The 22,448-nt window shown below is 38.9% G+C and overlaps 1 protein-coding gene across 4 annotated transcripts in view; it reads left to right on the plus strand.

Moving 5' to 3' along the window:
* Positions 1 to 17,190, plus strand: part of Cbs (Cystathionine beta-synthase) — a 32,293-nt gene extending 15,103 nt beyond the window's left edge. The window contains exons 8-11 of one of the 4 annotated variants that reach the window (XM_071597562.1): positions 5,046 to 5,223; positions 7,163 to 7,297; positions 10,199 to 10,392; positions 16,532 to 17,189. In XM_071597562.1, the coding sequence (XP_071453663.1) occupies positions 5,046 to 5,223; positions 7,163 to 7,297; positions 10,199 to 10,392; positions 16,532 to 16,695 (671 nt within the window). In that variant the 3' untranslated portion in view covers positions 16,696 to 17,189. Of the gene's footprint in view, positions 1 to 5,045; positions 5,224 to 7,162; positions 7,298 to 10,198; positions 10,393 to 15,175; positions 16,512 to 16,531 lie in introns of those variants that run through there. The other 3 variants (XM_071597560.1, XM_071597563.1, XM_071597561.1) reach the window with 3 other exon arrangements.
* Positions 17,191 to 22,448: the final 5,258 nt, after the last annotated feature.

Raw genomic sequence — 22,448 nt, forward strand, 5'->3', positions numbered from 1 at the left:
ATGGAGAAGGTGAAATGGACGGAAAGGAAAACAAATGAGGAAGTACTTGGTATGGTGGGCGAGGAGAAGGGATATTTGAGGAATAAATACAAAAGAGGGAGGAAAGATGGATGCAGAGCATATTAATTGGCATTAGGATGTTGAAGACTGTGATAGAGGGGAATGTTAAGTAAACGAGGAAAGAGCAGGAATAGGATAGGGATGATGGATGGGATGAAGAGAGAAAGTACCTAGAGATGAAGAAGAGTGGTATTTATGTGGTTTTATGTGGGTGTTGTTTGTGTACGGTAAACCCTCAATAACCTGAGGATGCTGAAACTGGACACCCATCCAATCCAGACTGAGTACGTCCATGTAGTGGAGGTGATTTCTTAAGGGGTCACTAGATGACTTCACTGTAGCACTTTGCCAAAAAATATATGGATGGTAAGTTTCTCCCGACGTGAATGAAAACCATATTTAAGTATTTCATCATTTTTCCAGTGTTATTGAAAAGTAAAGCGAATAAAAGACAATGAGCATGCAAAAACCATGTGCATGTAGAGAAGGGTTTGTATTAAATTTTCAGGGGCATGGTCAGTGTCTCCAATGAACTGGGAAGAAGAAGGCAGGGATGGGAGAGAGGGTAAATGTTGGGGTCATCTCATGGTTTTTGAAGATCGGACAAAGGGTGGATAGAAGATGATGTAACCTAATTGAATTGGATAGTTCAGATGGGGTGGGAGGTAGAGAATCTTTGGTGGTGTAGGGGTGATTATGTTTTGGGATGCAGGCGTGGAACTGAATGAGACTTTTCTTGAGGGTGTGCATGACTACAAGTGTTTCAAGTAGAAAAGACAACAGCTGCTGTAATGAAAGTGTTAATGTTCATTTGTGGGTTTATATGTGGGCAGAAGTGTGAAGTTATTGTTATTGAAGGAGATCTTCTGATGGAGAAAAGTTTTTTATGAGCAAGAGCTGGTGAAAGCAAAGGAGAGGAGGGGGGAATACATTGAGGGTGGAGATAGGAGAGGGAGTTACAAGATTGTTGTGGTGTGACCAAAGGAAGCAAATGTCATAATTGGTGTGGATTGGAGCAAGATGAGTGGTTTGAAGGGATAACTGGAAGGGGATTGTTCTTCAAAATGGCTGAGTTAGAGGTTGGCATAGGGTGAACTATATCTTCCCATGGCTCAGACGTTGACTTGGAGGTAGGATTGGTTAGTGAAAGAGAAGGAATCATGGTTGAGGATCAAATGGAAATGATTAATGAGGAATTCTATTGTGGCAAAGCGTGGATTAAGGCCTTTGGAAAGTGGCGGGAAGGTCTTCAGAGGCTTGCAGGATGGAGGTGTATAGGGAGGTTACATCAGTGTTTGCCATGATAATTGGGATGGTCTTGGGGAAGGGTGGTTGAGTTCAGGAGTTTGAGGGAATGATAGTGTCTTGGATATAGGAAGGGAGGGAATAAAGGGACTCTTGGTTAAAGATGGTGATCAGTAAAGCAGGAGATTCGCTCAGATGATGAGTTGTGGCATGGGACACCAAGGAGCATTTATTCGTGAGTTTAGGAAGGGATATAAAAGTGAGGGGTGAGTTGGGGTAGGAGTGGAAATGTCCTTGGATAATTAATGTTTTGATGGACTGCAGTCCATGAAAAAGGAAATGATCTTGTCTTGATGTGTTGTGGTCGGCTCATTAGGATTGCATGTGCAGGATAAGGTATCAGAGAGCTGTGGGTTTGCTTTGTCGGTGTAGCGAGGGGCATTAAGAACTACTGCTCTGCCCCCGTCATCTGTAGAGGTGATGACAGTATTGGGATTATGGATTACATTTTTTTTGTTGTTATCGTTGATCAATAATTTTTAACCAAATGGGACGAAATGAGTATCCTGAAAGGATTTCAGAGTTTAAAAATGAAGTAAGGATCACACTAGTGAAGTATATATTTCATACCATACTTAACGCTGTTGTGCTTCAACAGCATAGCATAGTTGTTGAAGAAAATTCCATCAGTAAAAGTTATTAGGAGTGTTTTTAAGTAATTTTAAATGCTGTTTTTTTACACAACTGCAACAAATAACGCTAAGGAGAAAATATGTGGTCCTTGTTAATTTGTGCATCAACAATCCCAGGGAAGAGTATTTGGTTTGGCTTAATTAGTTTCGTGCACATTACGTTTTTGTGTGAATGGTGGTATTTCTCTTACTAGCAAAACCACTGTCCTACCATTAAGGGCTGTTTGCTTAAATGTAACATGCAGTCAAACATCATTAATGTGAATGTGGGTAAACTTGAGTTGAGTTGTGAATGAATCTCATTCTGAATATTACATGCTGTGCACTCATTTTCCTATGATAGTTCGTGGACACTCAAAGAGTGGATATTTTTCCAGTAATCATTGTCATTCAAAACAGTACCCACCTGTTCCTGTTGTCTTTTGGGTAAGCAAATGCTCATATTCTTTTTAAGCCACCATCCTTTTACCATGCAATGAAAAATGTGGATACCATCACATCTACATAACCATTCCTGTGAATGCCTTAATTGTCGTGACTTTAGGCCATTGTTTATATAATATCAAAGTATTTAATGTTTTAAAACGTAGTTTACCTTCTGTGAAATGTCGAAATGATTTCTTGTAAGGATGAAGCTTGAGTGAAATACTCTGAAAATTTCATGCAAATAATGTGTATTAAGTTGACTCATTCATTGCTCCATGTTGTTATTGGACAGTCGGGCAGAAGTCACCTCAATGGCAAACCACTCACTCTTCAGTTAATTTGTAATAGTTGTCTTTTGAGATGGACTAATAGAAATGCCACAATTGATGCAGTACTAGTGATGTTTGAGGACAATATAAGGCCTTTTGTTTCTTTATTGTGCAACGTGCCATGGCATAAATTGGCTGCGTAGGTTTTCGCGGCGGTGGTTTGAAGGATTCTGCATTATCGGGTTCCACCGCGTCGTTGTTTGATGCTGACAACAGTTTTGCCGAAGTTGCATTCGGCGTCTTCAGGTCGAAGATGAGGGACTCGGAGTTTTGCCACCCTTATATAGGTGGTCCCGTCTAGTGGCTGCTCGCTGATTGGTCCGTTCCCGGAGAACTCTCTTCCACGCGTTGTGGAGATGGTAGCCTTCATCTCTGTTAACGTTCTCCGGGTTTTTTGCGATCTCAATTGCTTCTCTAATTAACCGTGGGTAGTATCTACTCTCCTTTGCTATTATGTTTGCTATTTGGAATAAGATCTCGTGACCGGGTTCACTCCATTGGTGTTCTGAAATGGACGACAGGTGAAACTGCTTATTTGTTGTTGCCCGGAGGTGTTCCTTCATCCGAATTTTCATTGAGCGGCAAGTTTCCCCAATGTAGGCTTTCCCACATGAACAGGGTACTTGGTAGACCCCTTCGTATAGGTCTTTCGGAATATTGTCCTTCGGTCCAGGGAGAGCGTCCGCTATTTTCTTGGTGCAGTTAAATCTTGTCACCGCGTCATGTTTTTTCAGGACTCTGGCTATCTTTTCGGATGTTCCGGATACGTAGGGGATAGTAGCGTATGCGTTTGGGTCCGGTTCCGTCTGCTTGATGGACTTGTCCCAATCCCGTCTTCACCTTTCTTCCCTGGTGGTCCTTTTAAGGACCATATTGTTCCGATAGCCATTTTGCCGCAATGCTTTCAGGAGATGTTTCTTTTCAGTTGGCAAAGAATCGGTGTCAGAAATTTCATAGGCTTGGTGAACTAGTGGGTCCGCTCAAGAAGTCTTCCGGAGCGGGTGGTGGTGAGAGGCTGCGTTAAGATAACGGTCAGTGTGCGTCTTCTTCCTGTAGACAGCATGTCCCAGCTTCCCATCACTCCTCCTTGTGACTAACACGTCCAGGAAAGGTAGTTGGTTGTCCTTTTCTACTTCAATCATAAATTTGATAGAGTGATGTTGTGAGTTGAGGAACTCAAGGAATTTCTTAAGTTCTGCTGCGCCGTGCTGCCAGATGACGAAAGTATCATCCACATATCTTAACCACATCCTAGGTTTTTTCTCGTACTGGTTAAGAGCCTTCTCTTCAAAATACTCCATGAACAGATTAGCTACTAGCGGAGACAGCGGCGAACCCATGGCTGCTCCCTCTGCCTGCTCGTAGAATTCTCTGTTCCACAAAAACAGACCAATCAGCGAGCAGCCACTAGATGGGACCACCTATATAAGGGTGGCTAAATTCCGAGTCCCTCATCTTCGACCTGAAGACGCCGAATGCAACTTCGGCGAAACTGTTGTCAGCATCAAACAACGACGTGGTGAAACCCGATAATGCAGAATCCTTCATGGCATAAATTGTTTTTGAATTTTGGCAGTTACCAGCCATGGTCATTTATTCTTAAACCGTCCATATCCATTTCCAGAGATGGTGGTTAATCATATTATTTTCAATCTAAAACCCATTAGAAAGGATACTTAATAAAATTGAATCACTTGAGACCATTAGCATAAGATGTTGATAGTTCAAATCTTTGACATGTCTGTTCAAGATATCTTCTAATTCCTTGTTTCTATTATTATTTTAATTAATCAAAAATACTTTTCACTCATTCAGATCTTAGTACCAAGTTAAAAACAAAATGAATTTCAAGGCTCTGCCATTGCCTAACATTCGATTTTAAATAGAATTGCCGGAGGAGTTGTATATTTTTTTCTTACTTAATGAATAACTGATGTTAGCACTATTCCACTGGATAATATTGGGGAATAGTGCTACAGTCAGTTATTCATTATGTTCGACATCCTCCACATCACGCTTGAAACTACTCAATTTATTCTTACTTAATCTTAAGATATGACATTCAAGGGAAGAGAAGTTGATATTACAAATGAATGTTGGGATTGAGTGAAGTCGCATTTGAGTCGTCCCTGTTTTGCTCATTCTGCGGCCAATTCAACAAGTCAACTCGGAGGAAGTCGGCCGAGGCTGGAGGGAGTCTTTGTAGGAAACATGTGGAACGAGCTGTGAAGGAGTACCATACTTTGGTGCGTGGATGCAACTGAGCTAATGGGCTTTGTCTCCCCCCCTACAGGTGGTAGCAGTGGAGCAGCCGTCAGTGCTGCCATGAAAGCGGCCGCAAGTTTGAAGGAGGGTCAGCGGTGCGTTGTGGTGCTGCCTGATGGGGTTCGCAATTACATGACCAAGTTCCTGAGTGACCAGTGGATGCAGGAGAGGGATTTCACCGAGGACCCATTCCTCTCTCAAAATTGGTGAGCACATCCCCCACGCAACTGTGCGTGCCCACTCACAATTGGCCCTCGTGGGGTTTGCGCAATGGATTCCTCTCCCGTGACTGCACTTTGGAAGTGGATATCATTCCAGCCAGGAAGCTAACTGGCCATAATTCAGGTCGCTTGATTCCAGACTCAACATTTCAAATGCTTTTATGATATGACACCCTAAAGAGGGGAATTGAAAGGGAAGCCTTAGCGCCTAATGCAACACAGTTAATATGGCAATGTAACAAAATTAACCAACATCCATGCACATTTTTCCCAGATTTAAAAAGAGCATAATTGAATTTGCTGTCAGACTTTTCAGATTCTTCCTCCTTTGTTTGGTTGTTCAATAATTCTTTTGAAAATGAAAAAAAAACCCGGTCATATTATCGAAAAAGGTTTGCTTATAGTAAGCCTCATCTCTCGCAAGACTGCTGTTAAAGTTTCTGCGATACCCATCGCACAGTTTCATTTCATAATTGATTAAAGCAACAAGCTATTGCTTATATAAATAATGAAAAAAACGAGTTTCATACAGTGATTGAATACTTCTTTTTAGAAGGCTGATTACTGAAAGAGATCATAGCAGAGTTGGTTGAAGTTCATGACACATCTGCTCCTGTGTTTGCACCTGTTTATGATTTGGTGAAAGAGTTTAAATGTGAGCATACTTCCAGAAATGATGAACACAGCTCGGGACATTCAGTGGAAGTAACTTCCTCAGAAAAGCGTGACAAAAGCCCCAATATAGTTTTGAGTGATCAATGAATCAAAGTTTGCAAAATAGTTCAGGGCACAGGTACATCACAAGGTTCAGTATTTTCAACTTGTCGCATTTTCTCTCATTGGAGAATAAAGTCAATCATCTGCATCAATTACAAAAATAATTAATTAATTAAAAAGATCAGTTTTGACGGAAAAAATTAAAGTTTGAATCAATAAAACATCAACCATAGTCATCATATTTGGCACCCAGTGACTTATTTTAATTTTCAAACTTGAAAAATTGGCTCTGCAGTGAATAATTCATGCTTAGCAAGGAGGTTATCGCCAACACAGATGTCTAATTTAAGAAACTTATGTAATGTTACATTTTGGATGGCTTAAAAAAGCTAGGGAAATGCTGGGAAAATTGTTGGGAGTTTATGTTGAAAAATAGAAAAAAATAGCCAAAATATTTTGTTTCCCAATGTTTTGGAAGGACCTTTTGAATGATCCATGTACTTTCTTTCCTTTTTAAGTTAGTGGCAAAGGATTATGCAATCTTATCGACAACCTTCATTATTCTTCTCTATCAGCACAAACACTCAAATGGATGAGTATGACTTGAGAAACAATTTGATAACCAATAGAGGTTCTTTGAATATATTCAAAAGTTAAAATAAAAATAGAAAGTCATTTTTAAAATTATATTTCATTTTATATGACTTATTAATTTTGAGTGGTAGGAGCAGAAGGAGATTACTTTGTTCTCCATAATTACTAGCTAAATTTACTGCGGAAAAATTCATCATGCATGAACATCCAATCACCATAACTTTTGGAAATTGGATTTGGAAACTCTTTACAAATAGATTTCCTCAAAGTATCAACCTCAATCGTCTCTCAAATCTTGGTAATTGGTTGGAAGAAAATTTAACTGAAAAATCTCATGAAAGTACACATGTAAATTCATTATGAATACCTAATGTGAAATAAATATTTTATTTATTTGTTAATATTACTAAATATGGTCAAAAGTAGGAAGAATTATTCGCATAATTTTTAAATGAAATGGAGGTTTAAGTTTCAAGTGATTGGCTTGCAATTAAATTGTATCATTCTGGAAGTAGTTTGTATTGGAATGAACCCCACCATTTTTAAGCTTCATTTAAATGAAAATGTAAAAAATTCCAGTACATTTTTTATCATTGTTGTTTACTAATTCCAGGTGGTGGAATCTGGCAGTGTCATGTTTGGGCCTTGAGGCCCCCACGACCATCCTGCCGACAGTGTCCTGCCAAGAAGCTGTTGACATAATGAAGAAGGAGAACTATGACCAGCTTCCAGTCGTTGATGAATCAGGGTGAGTTGTTAATGGAGGCTTCTCATTTGGCCAGCATTTAAACAAAAGGGTTTCTGGCACATATAATGTACACATTGCGTAAATATCCAGGAAGTGGTTCTTCCCCTTTTAGGATATATTACATTTTGCTAAATTCTTGCTAATTTTATGTATCATTTTACAATTGGTAAATTTAGCCATTAGTTTACCAGTCGACATGGAACAGAATGCTATTTGAAATATCTCACCTCTTTCTGTGTAGATATTAAAGGTTAGATATCAAGTGGAAGAGCTTTCTTTTTTCATTGATGTGTCGATTGCTTATTGCTCTAACTTTGTCTGCCCCTAAGAGATTACAATGACATTTTGATGATGAAGTTTTAGAAGGAACCCATTGGGAAATGTTAAATTGAGGCTGGATAAAAGTGTGGCAATTGTATAGGAAAACTTAGAAACACAAAATAAAGAGACACTCCCTGTTTTGGTTTCTGAATATTTCTGTGGCCCGACCACCTTTCTCAATGGAAGGAAGATAACTGAGGACAGATGTGTGGGATAAATAGATAGTCTTCTTAATTTTGGGTTGAGATTGAAACTATGAAGTCTTCTACCACTAGGGAGGTAAAAATGAACACATTGAAGCATTCATTGAATGAAGCACTGTGGAAAGAGGCATGAGTAAGTACTGATGGAGAGGATAATATGGAAGAAGGTTTTCATGAGATTGCTGATGGGGGCGTTGAGGGACATAGTTTGCAGTTAAGTTGATAGGTTATATTGTGGGATGTACATGAGGGAGTACCGTGGGATGGGAGAGAATTGGTAAGTGGAGAGAGGAGGCAAGGAGCAGCAAAGAGGGGACATGTTTTACATTTTGATCTGTTGCAGGGTACTAGGGTGTATTTGTATATGGCTGAGGACTTGAATAAAGATTGGTGGATATCAATATGTGTGATAAATTGTTGGATAATTTAAAAGCAATTAAGGTTCGTTTGCCATTGTTACTTGGTTTGTCAGACTGTGGAAGAGTTTTTTGAGAATATGTTTGAGGGACTAAATTTCTGGGAAATATGAATGGCAAAAAAATGTGCCATATAAAAAATTTAAAATGGTAATCTCTCGTAAGACCTTAAGAGAAGAGATTGTTGTGCAGTATTGTATTTAAACTTGAATTCATGAATTTTGCTTCAGAGCATGGAAACAAGGCAGCTTGAAAGGCATTTCGACACCGTGATGACAACTATCAGGGATTCTATAATGAATAAATGTTGAAAAAAGTGTAGCTTTTAATTTTTTTAATTCAACAATTCATTATTCTTTGTATTAAGTGTTAACTTCAAAACATTTTGATCTTCTTTGTCTGATCCACGTATTTTTGGTTAATTGTAGCCTGATAAAATCAGAGTGCACCGTGATGCCCTGTGAAATACAGTAAGAAAATTTACTTTCCTGAGCATAAAAGTTTTTTTTTTTTAATTTCACCAATTCATGAAGGAGCTCTGACAAGCTGATTTTTATTTTATATTTCTTACTTTTCTCATGTTTGGGTTTGCAGCTTAGTATTAATTATTATGATGTATGGTTTATTAAAATACTTTTTGGCTAATAACTCAGTGATCGATATTGTTGGTTAATCAGACTTTAAATTATATTTCAATGGTATTTTAAACGGGATAATTTGAATTGTGTGATACGGCTTGCTTTTGTTTTATCGACCAAACCAATTTATGAGGGTCATCCGGAAAGTAGTACCCGTTCGTGAAATAAAGACACAAAAGTAAATATTAACAAACATAAAAAATTTTATTTGAAAGAGGATACTTTAAACTACTTCTCAACATAATCTCCAAGCAAATTAAGGCATTTGTCATAACGTGTGACAAGTTTCTGTATTCCTGCTGCATAGTCCTTCGCCGCCAGCTCATTGAGATACGCGAGGGACCCATCTTGCACAAATTTTTGCATAATGCAGATGGTGTTTAACAATTTCATGAACAATTGTTCGAGAAACATTGGGAAAATGCTCACAGATGTCATCAATTGTGACGCGCCGATCGTTCCTCACGAATTCGTCAACTGAGCTCACCAGTTGGTCTGTAATGACAGACGGTCTCCCCGAACGCTCATCGTCGTGTGTGTTCCCCCTCCCCATGTTGAAGTTGCGACACCACCGCCGAACAGACGACTCGTCCATTACATTGTCTCCATACACCTCCTTTAATTGGCGATGAATATCACATGGGCGAACGTTTCTTGCATTGAGGAATTTAATCACTGCCCTCACTTCACAACTGGCGGCGTTCTCAATTTTTTTAAACATTGTAAACAATCACAGAAACAACACAGGCAATGCTAGCGTCACGCAACTTGGCTCAGAGAAGGCAGACAAGCCACTGAAGCTATCTGACCTCGTCCAGCGGCTACTCGCGTCGTCAGCACTTCATGCGGCACGAACGGGTACTACTTTCCGGATGACCCTCGTATGAGCACCTAAAATAAAACCACAGCTGTTGATTGACCTTAGTATGTGCTAATTTATTTAAAGTTGATCAATAATGTTTTGAAACTTTGAAAATCGAGCTAAAACTTGAAATTTCTCAGGAAATCAATGCAAATATAGGAAACCATGACAAATTGTACATGACGCATTGTGCGAAATGGAAAGTTGTGCATCAAATATTTTTTCAATTTTTGACCTTTTTCAAGGTAAATTTTGCAATTGTTTTTATGATCATGTAAATATTTATAAAACATGAAAATAAAGTTAATGAAGTGTACTGTTCCTCTCACACTTTGAATTGTATGTAGCTTCAAATTATTTTTCCGCTAATCCCATTCAAATGCACCAATTCAGGATTTGCCAATGTTATGGCCAAATTTGCCAAGGTAATTGATCTTCTGTTCATTCTTGTGCTCTATCAGTGCCGTGCAGGGGATGGTCACCATGGGTAACCTCATGTCTTTGATGGTGCACAGCAGAGTGAAGCCATCAGACGTAGTTAAAAATGTCCTCTACCGCCAATTCCGCAAAGTCACCATGGACATGACATTGGGTCGTCTGTCTAGGATACTGGAGCGAGATCACTATGTGCTGGTCGTCCACTCTCAACGTCTCTGTGAGTCAATTGATTTTTCCCATCTTTCATTACAGGAAAAACCATGTTTTTAAATGTTCTCCAATCAATGAGTCCAATGAAGTGCCATAACATTTTTATTTTCAAATTTGATTGTGCAAATGTTGATTTTTATGTTAGCTTGATGTGCGTTGTCAGCTTAATACGAGGGTCATCCGGAAAGTAGTACCCGTTCGTGAAATAAAGACACAAAAGTAAATATTAACAAACATAAAAAATTTTATTTGAAAGAGGATACTTTAAACTACTTCTCAACATAATCTCCAAGCAAATTAAGGCATTTGTCATAACGTGTGACAAGTTTCTGTATTCCTGCTGCATAGTCCTTCGCCGCCAGCTCATTGAGATACGCGAGGGACCCATCTTGCACAAATTTTTGCATAATGCAGATGGTGTTTAACAATTTCATGAACAATTGTTCGAGAAACATTGGGAAAATGCTCACAGATGTCATCAATTGTGACGCGCCGATCGTTCCTCACGAATTCGTCAACTGAGCTCACCAGTTGGTCTGTAATGACAGACGGTCTCCCCGAACGCTCATCGTCGTGTGTGTTCCCCCTCCCCATGTTGAAGTTGCGACACCACCGCCGAACAGACGACTCGTCCATTACATTGTCTCCATACACCTCCTTTAATTGGCGATGAATATCACATGGGCGAACGTTTCTTGCATTGAGGAATTTAATCACTGCCCTCACTTCACAACTGGCGGCGTTCTCAATTTTTTTAAACATTGTAAACAATCACAGAAACAACACAGGCAATGCTAGCGTCACGCAACTTGGCTCAGAGAAGGCAGACAAGCCACTGAAGCTATCTGACCTCGTCCAGCGGCTACTCGCGTCGTCAGCACTTCATGCGGCACGAACGGGTACTACTTTCCGGATGACCCTCGTAAATGTATTATATATGTGACGAGTCAACTGGGGGATCGGGATGGTGTAGAGGCTAACATAAGGGCTTCACACAGTGAAGGCCCAGGTTCGAATCCCGGAGGCGGCAGATGTTTTCAGTAGTATCCCGATCCCTTCTTGAGGTGCTTTGTGGAGAGCACTTTGAATGAGTATGAAGTCCGTTGAATGGGACGTAAACTGCAGACCCCTTGGCGCCTTTCAACAAGAATAGTCTAATGCCGACACCAGGTTTCTCTCCACCCTTCCTTACCCATCCATCCCTTATGGTGCAAATGACCTTAGCTGTCGGTTGCCTCCCATAAAAAAAATTTTTTAAATTGAGTCGACTGATTTGTTGCTAGTATTTTCTTGGTGGCAGTCGTTTGCATTTTTGTCATCTTGCACAAAAAAACGTGTAAAACATTTTTCATTTGTAGATTTTTTTAGTTGTTTTTTATTCTTTTGAATATGGTTACCATAGTGTCACCCTCGCTGGCTAATTGTCTTGAAAGGGAGAGTGTCAAATCTTTAAAAAAATAACTGAATGGGAAGGGATTCAAAAATAAAAATCTTGGCATATTTAGAAATAAACTATTGGAAGTGATGATTTGAGATTATTCGTTGATTTTTCCTTGCAGTGGCACGCGATAGAATATTTTAATGAACCTGAGTAATGCAATATGTTTCCATCAATCTTTAAATTCAGTCCTTATTTTTGGTCACAAAAACATGTGGATAAAGTAATGTGCTGGCTGCATTGGATGCTTTAGGAGTTAGCCTTTTGTGAAGTTTAGCTGAGTTGATCTTCCTGCATGAAGCCTAATGCAAATCATCTTATGTGTAACATATTGCTCGTAGTTGGACGTAATAATGGGTTTATTGCCGATTATATTGGAATGTTGAGGTAAAAATCATATTCAGCAAAATTTTTCAACTTTTAATGATTTAAACATTCATGGTTATCATTTGCATTGGCTAATTTTCCCATTTATCTTTGCAATATGTTAAGTTTAAGATCATTTAAATAAAATCAAATTCACAATAGTATATTACGAGATTGTGATGAGTTACTTTGCTGTAGATGAATTACAGATTCAGGTGTGATGTGGTGGAACTGTTCCATGATAACAGAGATGAATTTAATGCTCTTGTAATTTCAAGTCATGACTTGAAAATGATGTAGTATGTCGAAACTAGTCAAAAATAAATCTTAAGTGGAAATTTGCACGAGTTTTTTCATCTCTGTTATGAAGAAATTATCAGTAGGTAGGCTTGTCTTGCTGAATCAATTGTAGGCACTGTCACTGTATAGAGTTTACTCATGATGACTGAAAAATGTTGCTAATTTCCCATGCTATTGAAATGCATTACTGAGTTTCATGTTTTCAAAAGTGCATTTTAAAGTGATGTGAAAGCATTGAAACCCATTAAGGACTTTCATGAATGAGTGAGGGAAATTACTTAATGTTCTTCATTCATTTGTGTTGCTATATTTTCTGCTGATTTTAAGATACAAATACATTACATTCCACATTTTTGGGATTTGCTGTAATTATTAGAAAACACTTGCAGTTAAAGTCCTCGAGGTGGAATTCCTTTATATTCTTGTTGTGATGATTTCAATAAGAGGACAAAAACATCAGTTATTTTTCAATAGTTTGCAATAATTCCTTAAACTATGTAATATAATGGATACATTTTGAGCCCCATCCCATATTCCCCAACTAAATAAGAAGGAGAAATTTTTATTTGATTTAAAATTTTTGAAATTTTAAATGCTTGAGGATTTTTTAGAGCCAGTGGTATTAACATAGATGGACTTTTAAAGACTAGACACAATATGCAATGTCAACTGAACTCAGCCAGTCACTTATTCCATCCTTAAATCTTTGTATAATTGTTTGTCTGGCACAAGTAGAAAGATTCTTAACCCCGAAATCTAAATTGTGGAAGGGAGATCTGTTGAGAAGAAATCTGGAAGGCACAAGAAGCATTAATGTTGTCAATGTTGACATAAAAAATGTGCACCTCATTGCAAAAGGAGAGAGTAATATACTACCTTGATCAAAAATTTCCCGGAATTTATTCAGCAAATTAAAAATACAAGTTTATTCATCTAAATCTATATTGTCCCCTTCAAAGTAATCCCCATCGACTGCAACACACTTATGCCAGCGCTTGATCCAATCCTCGAAACATTTTTTATATTCGGTTTTCGGTATGTCCATCAGTGCTTCCTGCGATTTTTCCATTACTTCCTCTCGGCTGCTAAAACGCGTTCCCCGTAATGGTTTTTTAACTCGATTGAACAGAAAGAAGTCACAGGGAGCCAAATCAGGTGAATTCGGTGGCTGTTGGATGGTATTTGTTGCATTTTTCGTCAAAAAATTATGAATAATGATAGCACTGTGCGACGGTGCGTTATCATGGTGCAAAATCCACGAGTTTTCTGCCCACATTTCTGGTCTCTTTCGGCGAATTGCTTCACGCAAACGTCTCATAACGCCCAAATAATACTCTTTGTTTACTGTCTGGCCTTCTGGCAAAAATTCATGATGCACTACACCGTTGTAATCCATGAAAACCGTCAGCATTGCCTTCTTTTTTGACTGAAAACGACGTGGTTTTTTTGGTCTCGGCTCATTTGGTGAACGCCATTCACTTGCCTGATGTCTGGATTGCGTGTCATACTCATAAACCCACGTCTCGTCTCCAGTAATGATCCTTTTGATGAATGTGGGATCGGATTCAGCCTCGCAAATCATGTCTTTTGCGACGTCAACACGGTCTCTTTTTTGCATGAAATTGAGGTCTTTTGGCACCAACTTTGCTGCTACACGACGGAAACCCAAATCATTAACCACAATGTCTTGGGCGGATCCATAGGCAATGTTCAAGTCCTCCGCTATTTCTCTGATGGTTAATTTGCGGTTATTGACCAACATTTCTTTTACTTTATCAATTTTTTCACCGACTTTCGATGTCGATGGTCTGCCACTGCGTTCATCATCTTCGATTGACTCACGACCACTTCTGAACCGCTCGTGCCACTGGTAAACGACCGTTTTTTTTAGAGAATCGTTGCCGAAACACTTTTCCAACATTTCCAACGTCCGTGCGCCATTAAATCCATTTTTTACGCAAAATTTAATACAAGTTCGTTGTTGCAAATTTAAATCCATTTCTGAAATTGTAAAAAATCGCCAACACACACAGAGATAGATGTACTCTTGGCTACGTAACTTTTGCAAATGTCAAGTTATGACACTAAGATTTAAAGAGAATATCAACAACAGATGTACCAATTTAACAAAAAAAACAGAACTCAAATCGGAACGATGGGAGCGCCACACGGTGGTTATTCCGGGAACCTTTTGATCAAGGTAGTAATATTAGATTGTTTCTGGCTCAACTTTGTGGAAGTTCATATTCATGGAAAGAAGAACACAATGTATTTTTCCACTGTTCTTAGAACGGTGGAAAAATACATTGTGTTCTTCATTTGATGAGAGAAATATAGCTTAGATATTATCAGACGTTGTGGTGAAAGGAGAAGAATGGTCAGTGTTTACCTTATACTTCGAGGTAATCATCACCTTTAGTTCCCCGTGACTCTTTCATGAGAAGTATTTTTTGGCATTGCATGTATAGCATTGATCACCTACATGTAGGTGAAGTGTTTAACTATGTAGGTAGTGGAAGCTCTGGGTGGAATAGGCAAGGTATGAATTTCATGGACAGTATAAATGTCTTTATTTAATTTTGATGGGCTCATTGACGACTCATTATTTGATTGCTCGCGTGAGTGGTTGTCAATGTGTGGTTTAACCATGGTGTGTGTTCCATCCTTGCATGTCCCCACCGCAAAGACTCGAACCCTGACAATGTGTCCACACGGGAGGTGATAATTGGCATAGTGACACCCATTGACCTGCTGAGCTTCATCACCAACCAGAGTAGCCAAGCCAATGGGGTAGCTGCCACCAATGGGCAAGACTGAGAGCAGGGGGTCATGGAGTGGGTTACAGAGGAAGGCCATTGGCTGACGGAGGGCACGACTTGAGGAGCAAAAATTCTTTGGTTCAGAGATTGTGGAAATGATGCCTTCTGGTTAAGCTTTTTTTCTTCTAAAAAAAATGTTCACCTTGAATAGCACGATGAACTAATGTCAGGAGTAAATAGCGTGAGAAGGTGATTTTTAACAAAAATGAAATGGAAAAACATTGGTCAACACACTAGGCTCTTTCTGCGATATGGTATTTGTTCTAAAACCTTAAGTTGGAGGACATGTGCACTATTTTTGTACATTGAATGAGTTAGTGATGAAAACTAAGGCTAATTATAAATTTGCATGGGCAGTTCTCCATTTTGAGGCCCTGATTGCATCAATGGCTGAGCAGCACTTGTCCGAGTGACATCCCCTGGGGTTTGATAGGTCACTTAATGCATTTGTGCAGTGCATAGTGAGTCGACCAGGTGAAGGCCATCAGGAAGGCTGACTTCCCATCGTTAGTGGTCTATCAGGGCTGATCTTCCCATGGCTGTTGGAGTGCTGCAGGGCCAAGGGCATCTGTCCGAGGCCCTTCATCAAAATTTTTATCACCTCTTTAAGATGGGCATTGAAAAGGTTTTTTAAGGTGCTGTTATTAGTCAAGCATTTTTTATGATGAGTTATCAATAGGCTCACTGATTCAGAGTGCTAGGGTGTGACTTTTGAAATTGTTTTAAAGGCATTAGGAAAATAACTGGAAAATGACTTTTATTAGTTTTTTTAAAGCTTTTCATGATATCGTTTACAATTGTTATGAGAATTTATTTCCCATCTGAATGAAAATATTTTTTTGATGATCCTGTCGAGTGAGGGCCCTGGCTATTTTACAATTCAATTGATGGTATCTCTGCACATGCTTTAGGGTTGAGCTGGAAGTTCTTTCCTGCTCGCTGACTCATGAGAGCCATATTGGCTCGGAAGCAGCACTTGTTGGACAAGTGCGCATGCAAGTGTGTGTGTGTCTCTGTGCCAGGAGTGGTGAAGAGACCCTTGCAAAGTGTTGCTGGTGGCTGAGCCACAGACATGATTTTTTTTATCCTCTTGTGACATTTAATGTGATATATTAGAATTGTTGCATTGCTATTTTTTTGTTGTAACCATTTTCTGTTCAAAGTAATGTGCAGATATTAATAAAAATGACTCAAGAAGTGCCATCAGTGGTTTTTTTCTGCAGGGCTTTCTGCCGGGGGGACCTGGTTGGTCACACTCTCGGCTGGGCGTCAACCCTCGAATCAAGCACCCTCCCTCAGTGGACGCCATGCACGTTGGCCTCTGACTGGGCCACCAATGCTACTCAGCAATGAGGAGTGTTGGAGCTCTCTTAAAACAAAGTCCTGACATTCTTCCTGAAGCGATGAGAGAGATTATACGGCTGGTGTGTTTTCAAAAGATGCTCCTCATCCTAATGGAGGACTGGTTTCAATGACGTACATTGTTCCAATGTCATACAAACTATGTTTTCACTGTTCCATGATGAATTTTTCCGAAGAATAACTTAGGAAGCAATAGTACCAGGTGTACAAGGATGAAATGTGGTTTTTTTTCAATTTTTTTATGGAAGAATGATTAAGAGCTTTATTCAAAGTTGCTCCATCGCTAGTTAGACATTTTTTCCATCTTTTGTGCAAATTGTGGATACCATGCCAGTAAAAATCTTTCTCTTTGGCTGTGAACCATTTTTTTCACCTCTTCATATGAAACAAAGCACTGTTCTGCAAGTGTGTGGCCCATCAATGCAAACAAGTGGTAATTGAAAGGATCCAAGTCTGGTGAATATTCCACATGGGTTCGAACTTCCCAGCTGAGTGCTTCGAATGTGCTGCGATCCGGTTTTGCCTAATGTGATGGAGCATTGCCATGATGAAAATTCATCTTGTGTTGCCTCTTTTGCTATTCTGGTCTTTTTTCAAGCAGAAAACTGTACAAATTGAACAATTTTCGTTGGTGGTATTCAGTATTAACTTTTTCACCAGGTTTTAACAGCTTATAATAGGCCACATCCTTCTGGTCCCACCAAACACAGAGCATAGTTTTTCTGCCAAAGCTATTTGGTCTTGCGATTGATGTGGTGCGCATATCCATTAACCTAGGTGCATCATCAACCTATGCTTTTATGGCAGGTGCCCTATCCATATTCACATGGGATTCGAGTGCTATATTCTCAGTCAAATCTATGATGTGAACAAAATTATACCAGAAACCCTTCCCGTTCAGTAAAATAAACAATGATTTGGTACCCAATCATTTCTCACGGTAATCGTATAAAAGGCAGCTCTTTTAAGAGGCACCATGTCAAGCTGTTCTTGTTGTTATTGCGATACGTAAAAGCAGGGAGAGATGCTGCATCTCCATTTAATATCTCATGTATAGTGGCTTCTAGGTGAGGGTTCGAATCCATCTCAGGGTTTGTCGCTTGAATGAGGAGGAATTCTGTTATTTTCCTGGAGAAGAATTAGTTTTTGCAAGGCAATTCCATGTAATTATCTATTGCCTGTGTAATAATCCTAATTTTATTAATGTATAGTTATCAAGGTGTTAGAAAATGTGTTAGTAAATATTTTGACGAGTGGTAAATAATTCATTAATGCATGTCTTTTAGATATTTCTGAATGCAGTGTAGTCAAAGTAAGTCAACTGACCTCCATTGAATTCACCAGCTGGGGCAGAGAGGGAGATTGGAATTGTGTCCTTAACTCTTCAACCAAAGAGATTTAACAAAACTGAGCTCAACAAAATAATAAAAAAATAGCCAATACATCAGTAAGAAGGAAAGCGATAGCGAAAGGAATGCAGAGGAATTCAAATAAAAGGCTTAGGTTTGATTGAAGATACGAGGCAGTAAGGTAATATAATTAAAATAGGAAAAAACAGGAAATATCCATGAAAGCAACAGAAGGCAGAGTATGAAAACAAGCCCTTTACTTTGGAACTGTAGCTTGAAACTCTGTGTATGTCTTATAATTCATCATAGGTTAAGTCGCTTGGGAATGCAAATTTAATTAAAAAATAACTTAATAACAATTTATTTTTACGGGTTGACATTTATTGAATATAATTATCTACCAAAATAATTGAAATTCACAAAGGAAAATTCCTGTCTTTTAAATCTCTCAATTGGTAAAGCAAAAAATAATTTTGAAAATCCATCAGGTTAAAAGTAAGCGCCCGAGCGGGTGATTTTAAGTGTTCATGTCAAATTTAGATATTCTTGAACTGTTTTTCAAAGTGGAGGTGTCCAATGAATTTATTTTGGAAATATTTTATTGCATCTACGCTCAAAAGTGAGTCCTACATATATGTACACTGCATGTTTCTATGCAAGTGTGGGTTCTCTTTAGTGCATATGCCCAAAACCTACTTATTTACAGAATAATTTAAAAGAAAAACTTTTGTCCAAAACACTTGTTAGCTACCAAGGAAATGCTCCATTTTTCCAGAAAATACTCCCAAGTATTAAGATTGAATGGTTGTATATTCTAATCTCCCAGCTACTTAAGCTGATTCAGGCTGAGTGGAAATCTACGTTATTTGGATAAATTGCCCTCACATGTGATTAATGACTCACAACAACAACATTGATATCATGAATAAGAAATTTAGTTTTCTAACTTTTTTCAAAGGAGTGCTTCTTTGTTTCCTTGAAATCCAAAAATATATAATGGAAAAATTATTTTTGATGAAAGAACTTTTGAATGATTTCATATTCTATCTCAAAATATTTGAGGGCATGATGATGACATTTTATTAAATACGTGCACTCTCCTAATGGACAGATTTAGATGTTTCCGGAGACCAAGAATCATTTTATCGAAAGGAAACAATGATTTTCATTAATTTTTCCATTTTTGTTACCCCATTGCTAAAGAGCTTTGTAAGTGTTAACAAGAGAGGTTGCTGAAAATTGCTAAATAAATCAATTGGTAAGTATTTAATATCACTTTTTTATCGTCCTCTATAAATAATGGCCATGAATAAATTTATTTCTAAAGCAGTCAACAAATTGGCATTCCCTTTGGAGTGCTGCTGATTCAGGTTACAAGATAGTTTAGAGACTCCAAATCGAACACATCCCTGATTAGAATAAACTTAGTTTCTTTTATTTCATTGACTCCGGTGTTGTACTAGGGAAGGTTTATTTCCTGGCCTTGGCCACCCTCCTCCCTCACTCACCTATCTCCAGCCTTGTACTTTCGATTTTCCTGCCCTTCAGGATCAGCTGATCATTCCCTTGAAATACCTATGCTTTCACAAAGTAATTCTGTTTCAATACAACTCGCCAAGGACTTCCTCGAACATGTACTCATACGTAGCCCTCTCTACGTTACCTTTCTTCTTCAAACCTTGCCCTACCTTCGTACATCCAGGAAGTATATTATTCTCTTCCCTCCCTCATCGTTGTCGAGCTGATTTATTTTTACTCAAAATACGAAAATAGTCGTCCAAAACACTGTAAATGGGTTGACAAATGTCTTGTACCACCCATGTTCAAATGCTCCCAGCATATACCAGAGAACCTTCCGAAAACATTTCTACAGCCAATGCATGCAATCGACTTTTCCACCCGCGGAATAGAGTTACTCCTTAAAAACATCGACCCCAACGAATCTCTGGGACCTGTTGAGATACCGGCTCGCGTTTATAAAGAACTGTCGTCCGAAATTGCTCCTTATCTTAATATAATATTTAAGAAATCATTAGCAGAAGAAAGCGTGCCAAGCGGCTGGAAGATAGCTTCTGTAACGCCCATATTTAAAAACGGAGACCGGGAGGACCCCTGTAATTATAGGCCAATATTGCTCACCTCCATCCCCTGTAAGATTCTTGAGCACTTAATTGTTAGTTCAATAATGAGGTACCTCGATAGCCAAGATTTATTGATTAATATCCAACACGGGTTCCGTGAAGGTAGATCCTGCGAAACTCAACTCGCACTCTTTGTTCATGATATAATGCATCCCGGTGAAAGTAATATTCCAGTTAATGCGTTATTCCTAGATTTTAAAAAAGCTTTTGATAAAGTCCCTCATTGCAAGTTACTCGCGAAGTTGGAAACTTATGGAATACACGGGAGTATTATATGCTAGATTAGACAATTTTTAAAAAATCGTGTTCAAACAGTCGTCCTGGACGGTGTATCATCCGATACTGTTAAGGTCACGTCGAGTGTACCACAGGGATGTGTCATAGGCCCCCTCTTGTTTCTTATTTACATAAATGACCTCAGTACCGTGGTTAATAGCCGGCTCCGTCTTTTTGCTGACGATGCGGTGATTTATGGGGGCATTCGAAGTCGCGAAGACAGAGTCACGTTAGCTAACGACCTAAATGCAATCCAGACTTGGTGCGGTACATGGCAATTGGAATTAAATTTGAAAAAATGCGTAGTAATACATTTTTGGGAAAATAGTAACACCCCCCCATTTAGTTACAAAGTGAAACAAACAGAAATCGCGAGGGTAGGTTCCTTTAAATACTTGGGTGTAACGATTACTCACGATCTGTCCTGGGGAAAGCACATACGGGAAATATGCGTTCGTGCTAATAAAAAATTGGGATTTGTAAAAAGAGTGCTGGGTAAATGTGACGAAAAAGTGAAGGAACGATGTTTTCTTGACCTAGTCAGACCCCACCTAGAGTATGCTGCTAGTATATGGGATCCTCCAGAGATAAATTTGATTTCGGAATTGGATCGAGTTCAGCGGAGGGGGGCTGGATTTGTCAAAAATTGTTATTACCAACGCAATAGCGTGACTTCTTCGCTAGAAAATTTAGGCTGGGATTCCCTTGCACAGCGGCGTTTACAATATAGATTAAACTTATTAAAAACATTTAAAGATGTGTCCTTTTCCGATGACATCAAGAACATAATACGAACCCCAACGTATTACGGGTGGAGGGATCACGAATATAAGATTAGAGAGATTGACTGCAAGACAGACAGGTTTAAATGGTCATTTTTTCCAAGAACAATAAGAGACCAGAATGCTTGTAATCGAAATCCCCCAAGAGTCGGCTCGACATAATAAGTATTAACCTACAAGGTAGCGACTGCGCAGGGTTATACGATAATATTTATATTTTTTTGCAGGTTCCCCTCACCTTTCCCCATCCATTTGAAAAACCCTAACCCCCTCATCCCTTACCCTTTCCTCCTGGTGCTGCACCCCCTGCCACACACCTTTTTGGTGGCTTGCAGGGTATTTATGTAGATGTGTGACATTTGAATGACAGTGTAGATGGATACAAATTGATGCGTAAGTATTTTTTTGTGAATTCTCCTGGATTTATGAATGATTTTTTTCTTTAATTATATTTTGAGAAGTAAGCGTTGATTTTATTTATGTGCATTTTTTTGCACTAATTGCACTCCTCTTGTTTAGTATAGTATTAATGGATGACATCTTGTCTCTTGAAGAGTTTTAATGAGCCTAAAATCAGTTTTGAAACTCATAATGACACTAAAACATGATCAACGGGCCTTTTTTAATTATATTACAAATTATGCAAAATGTTAATATGGATTATTGCTAAAAAAAAGGACAGCGAAGGTGTCAAAGTCTGCATTTAACTGATTAAAAGTGAAAGAAGCCACTCAAATAGTTTTAAATATCATTTTACTGACTTGAACAGGGTTGCATGTTTATCTTTTTCTCTTATGAAGAATGATGAAATATTTTTCAAGGCTTTCACGTTTAAAAGAAGCCCTTTTCTCCTTAGCCAGGCGGAAGTTGGTCAGCGCAGCGTCTGTCTGTTCTTCAGTGAGGCGGCTGTAAAGGCATCTAACCCCAGTGGGAAGGCCATTTGAGTGATGGTGTAAAACTAGAAACTATATTGAGGAAGGCGGCGGGAAAACACGTCAATTATTTATCTCATGTTACTATGATGAACATAGCTTCAAGTAAGAATCCTGGTAACTACGGGGCTCGGCCCAATTGGCCGAGTGTCGTGCCCGACAGCGGGAGAGACTTTTCAGGCCCTTAGCTCGCGAAATCATTACAAAGAGAAAGCGACAGCAGGTGCAATACACAGAAGAAACAGAAATGGACCGAACTAGTTAGAACAGGGGCTTGAAATGTTAGAGCAAGGTTGAG

This window comes from Hetaerina americana, unplaced genomic scaffold (assembly GCF_022747635.1).
Source record: "Hetaerina americana unplaced genomic scaffold, ioHetAmer1.1.p SCAF_9, whole genome shotgun sequence".
Taxonomy (NCBI): domain Eukaryota; kingdom Metazoa; phylum Arthropoda; class Insecta; order Odonata; family Calopterygidae; genus Hetaerina; species Hetaerina americana.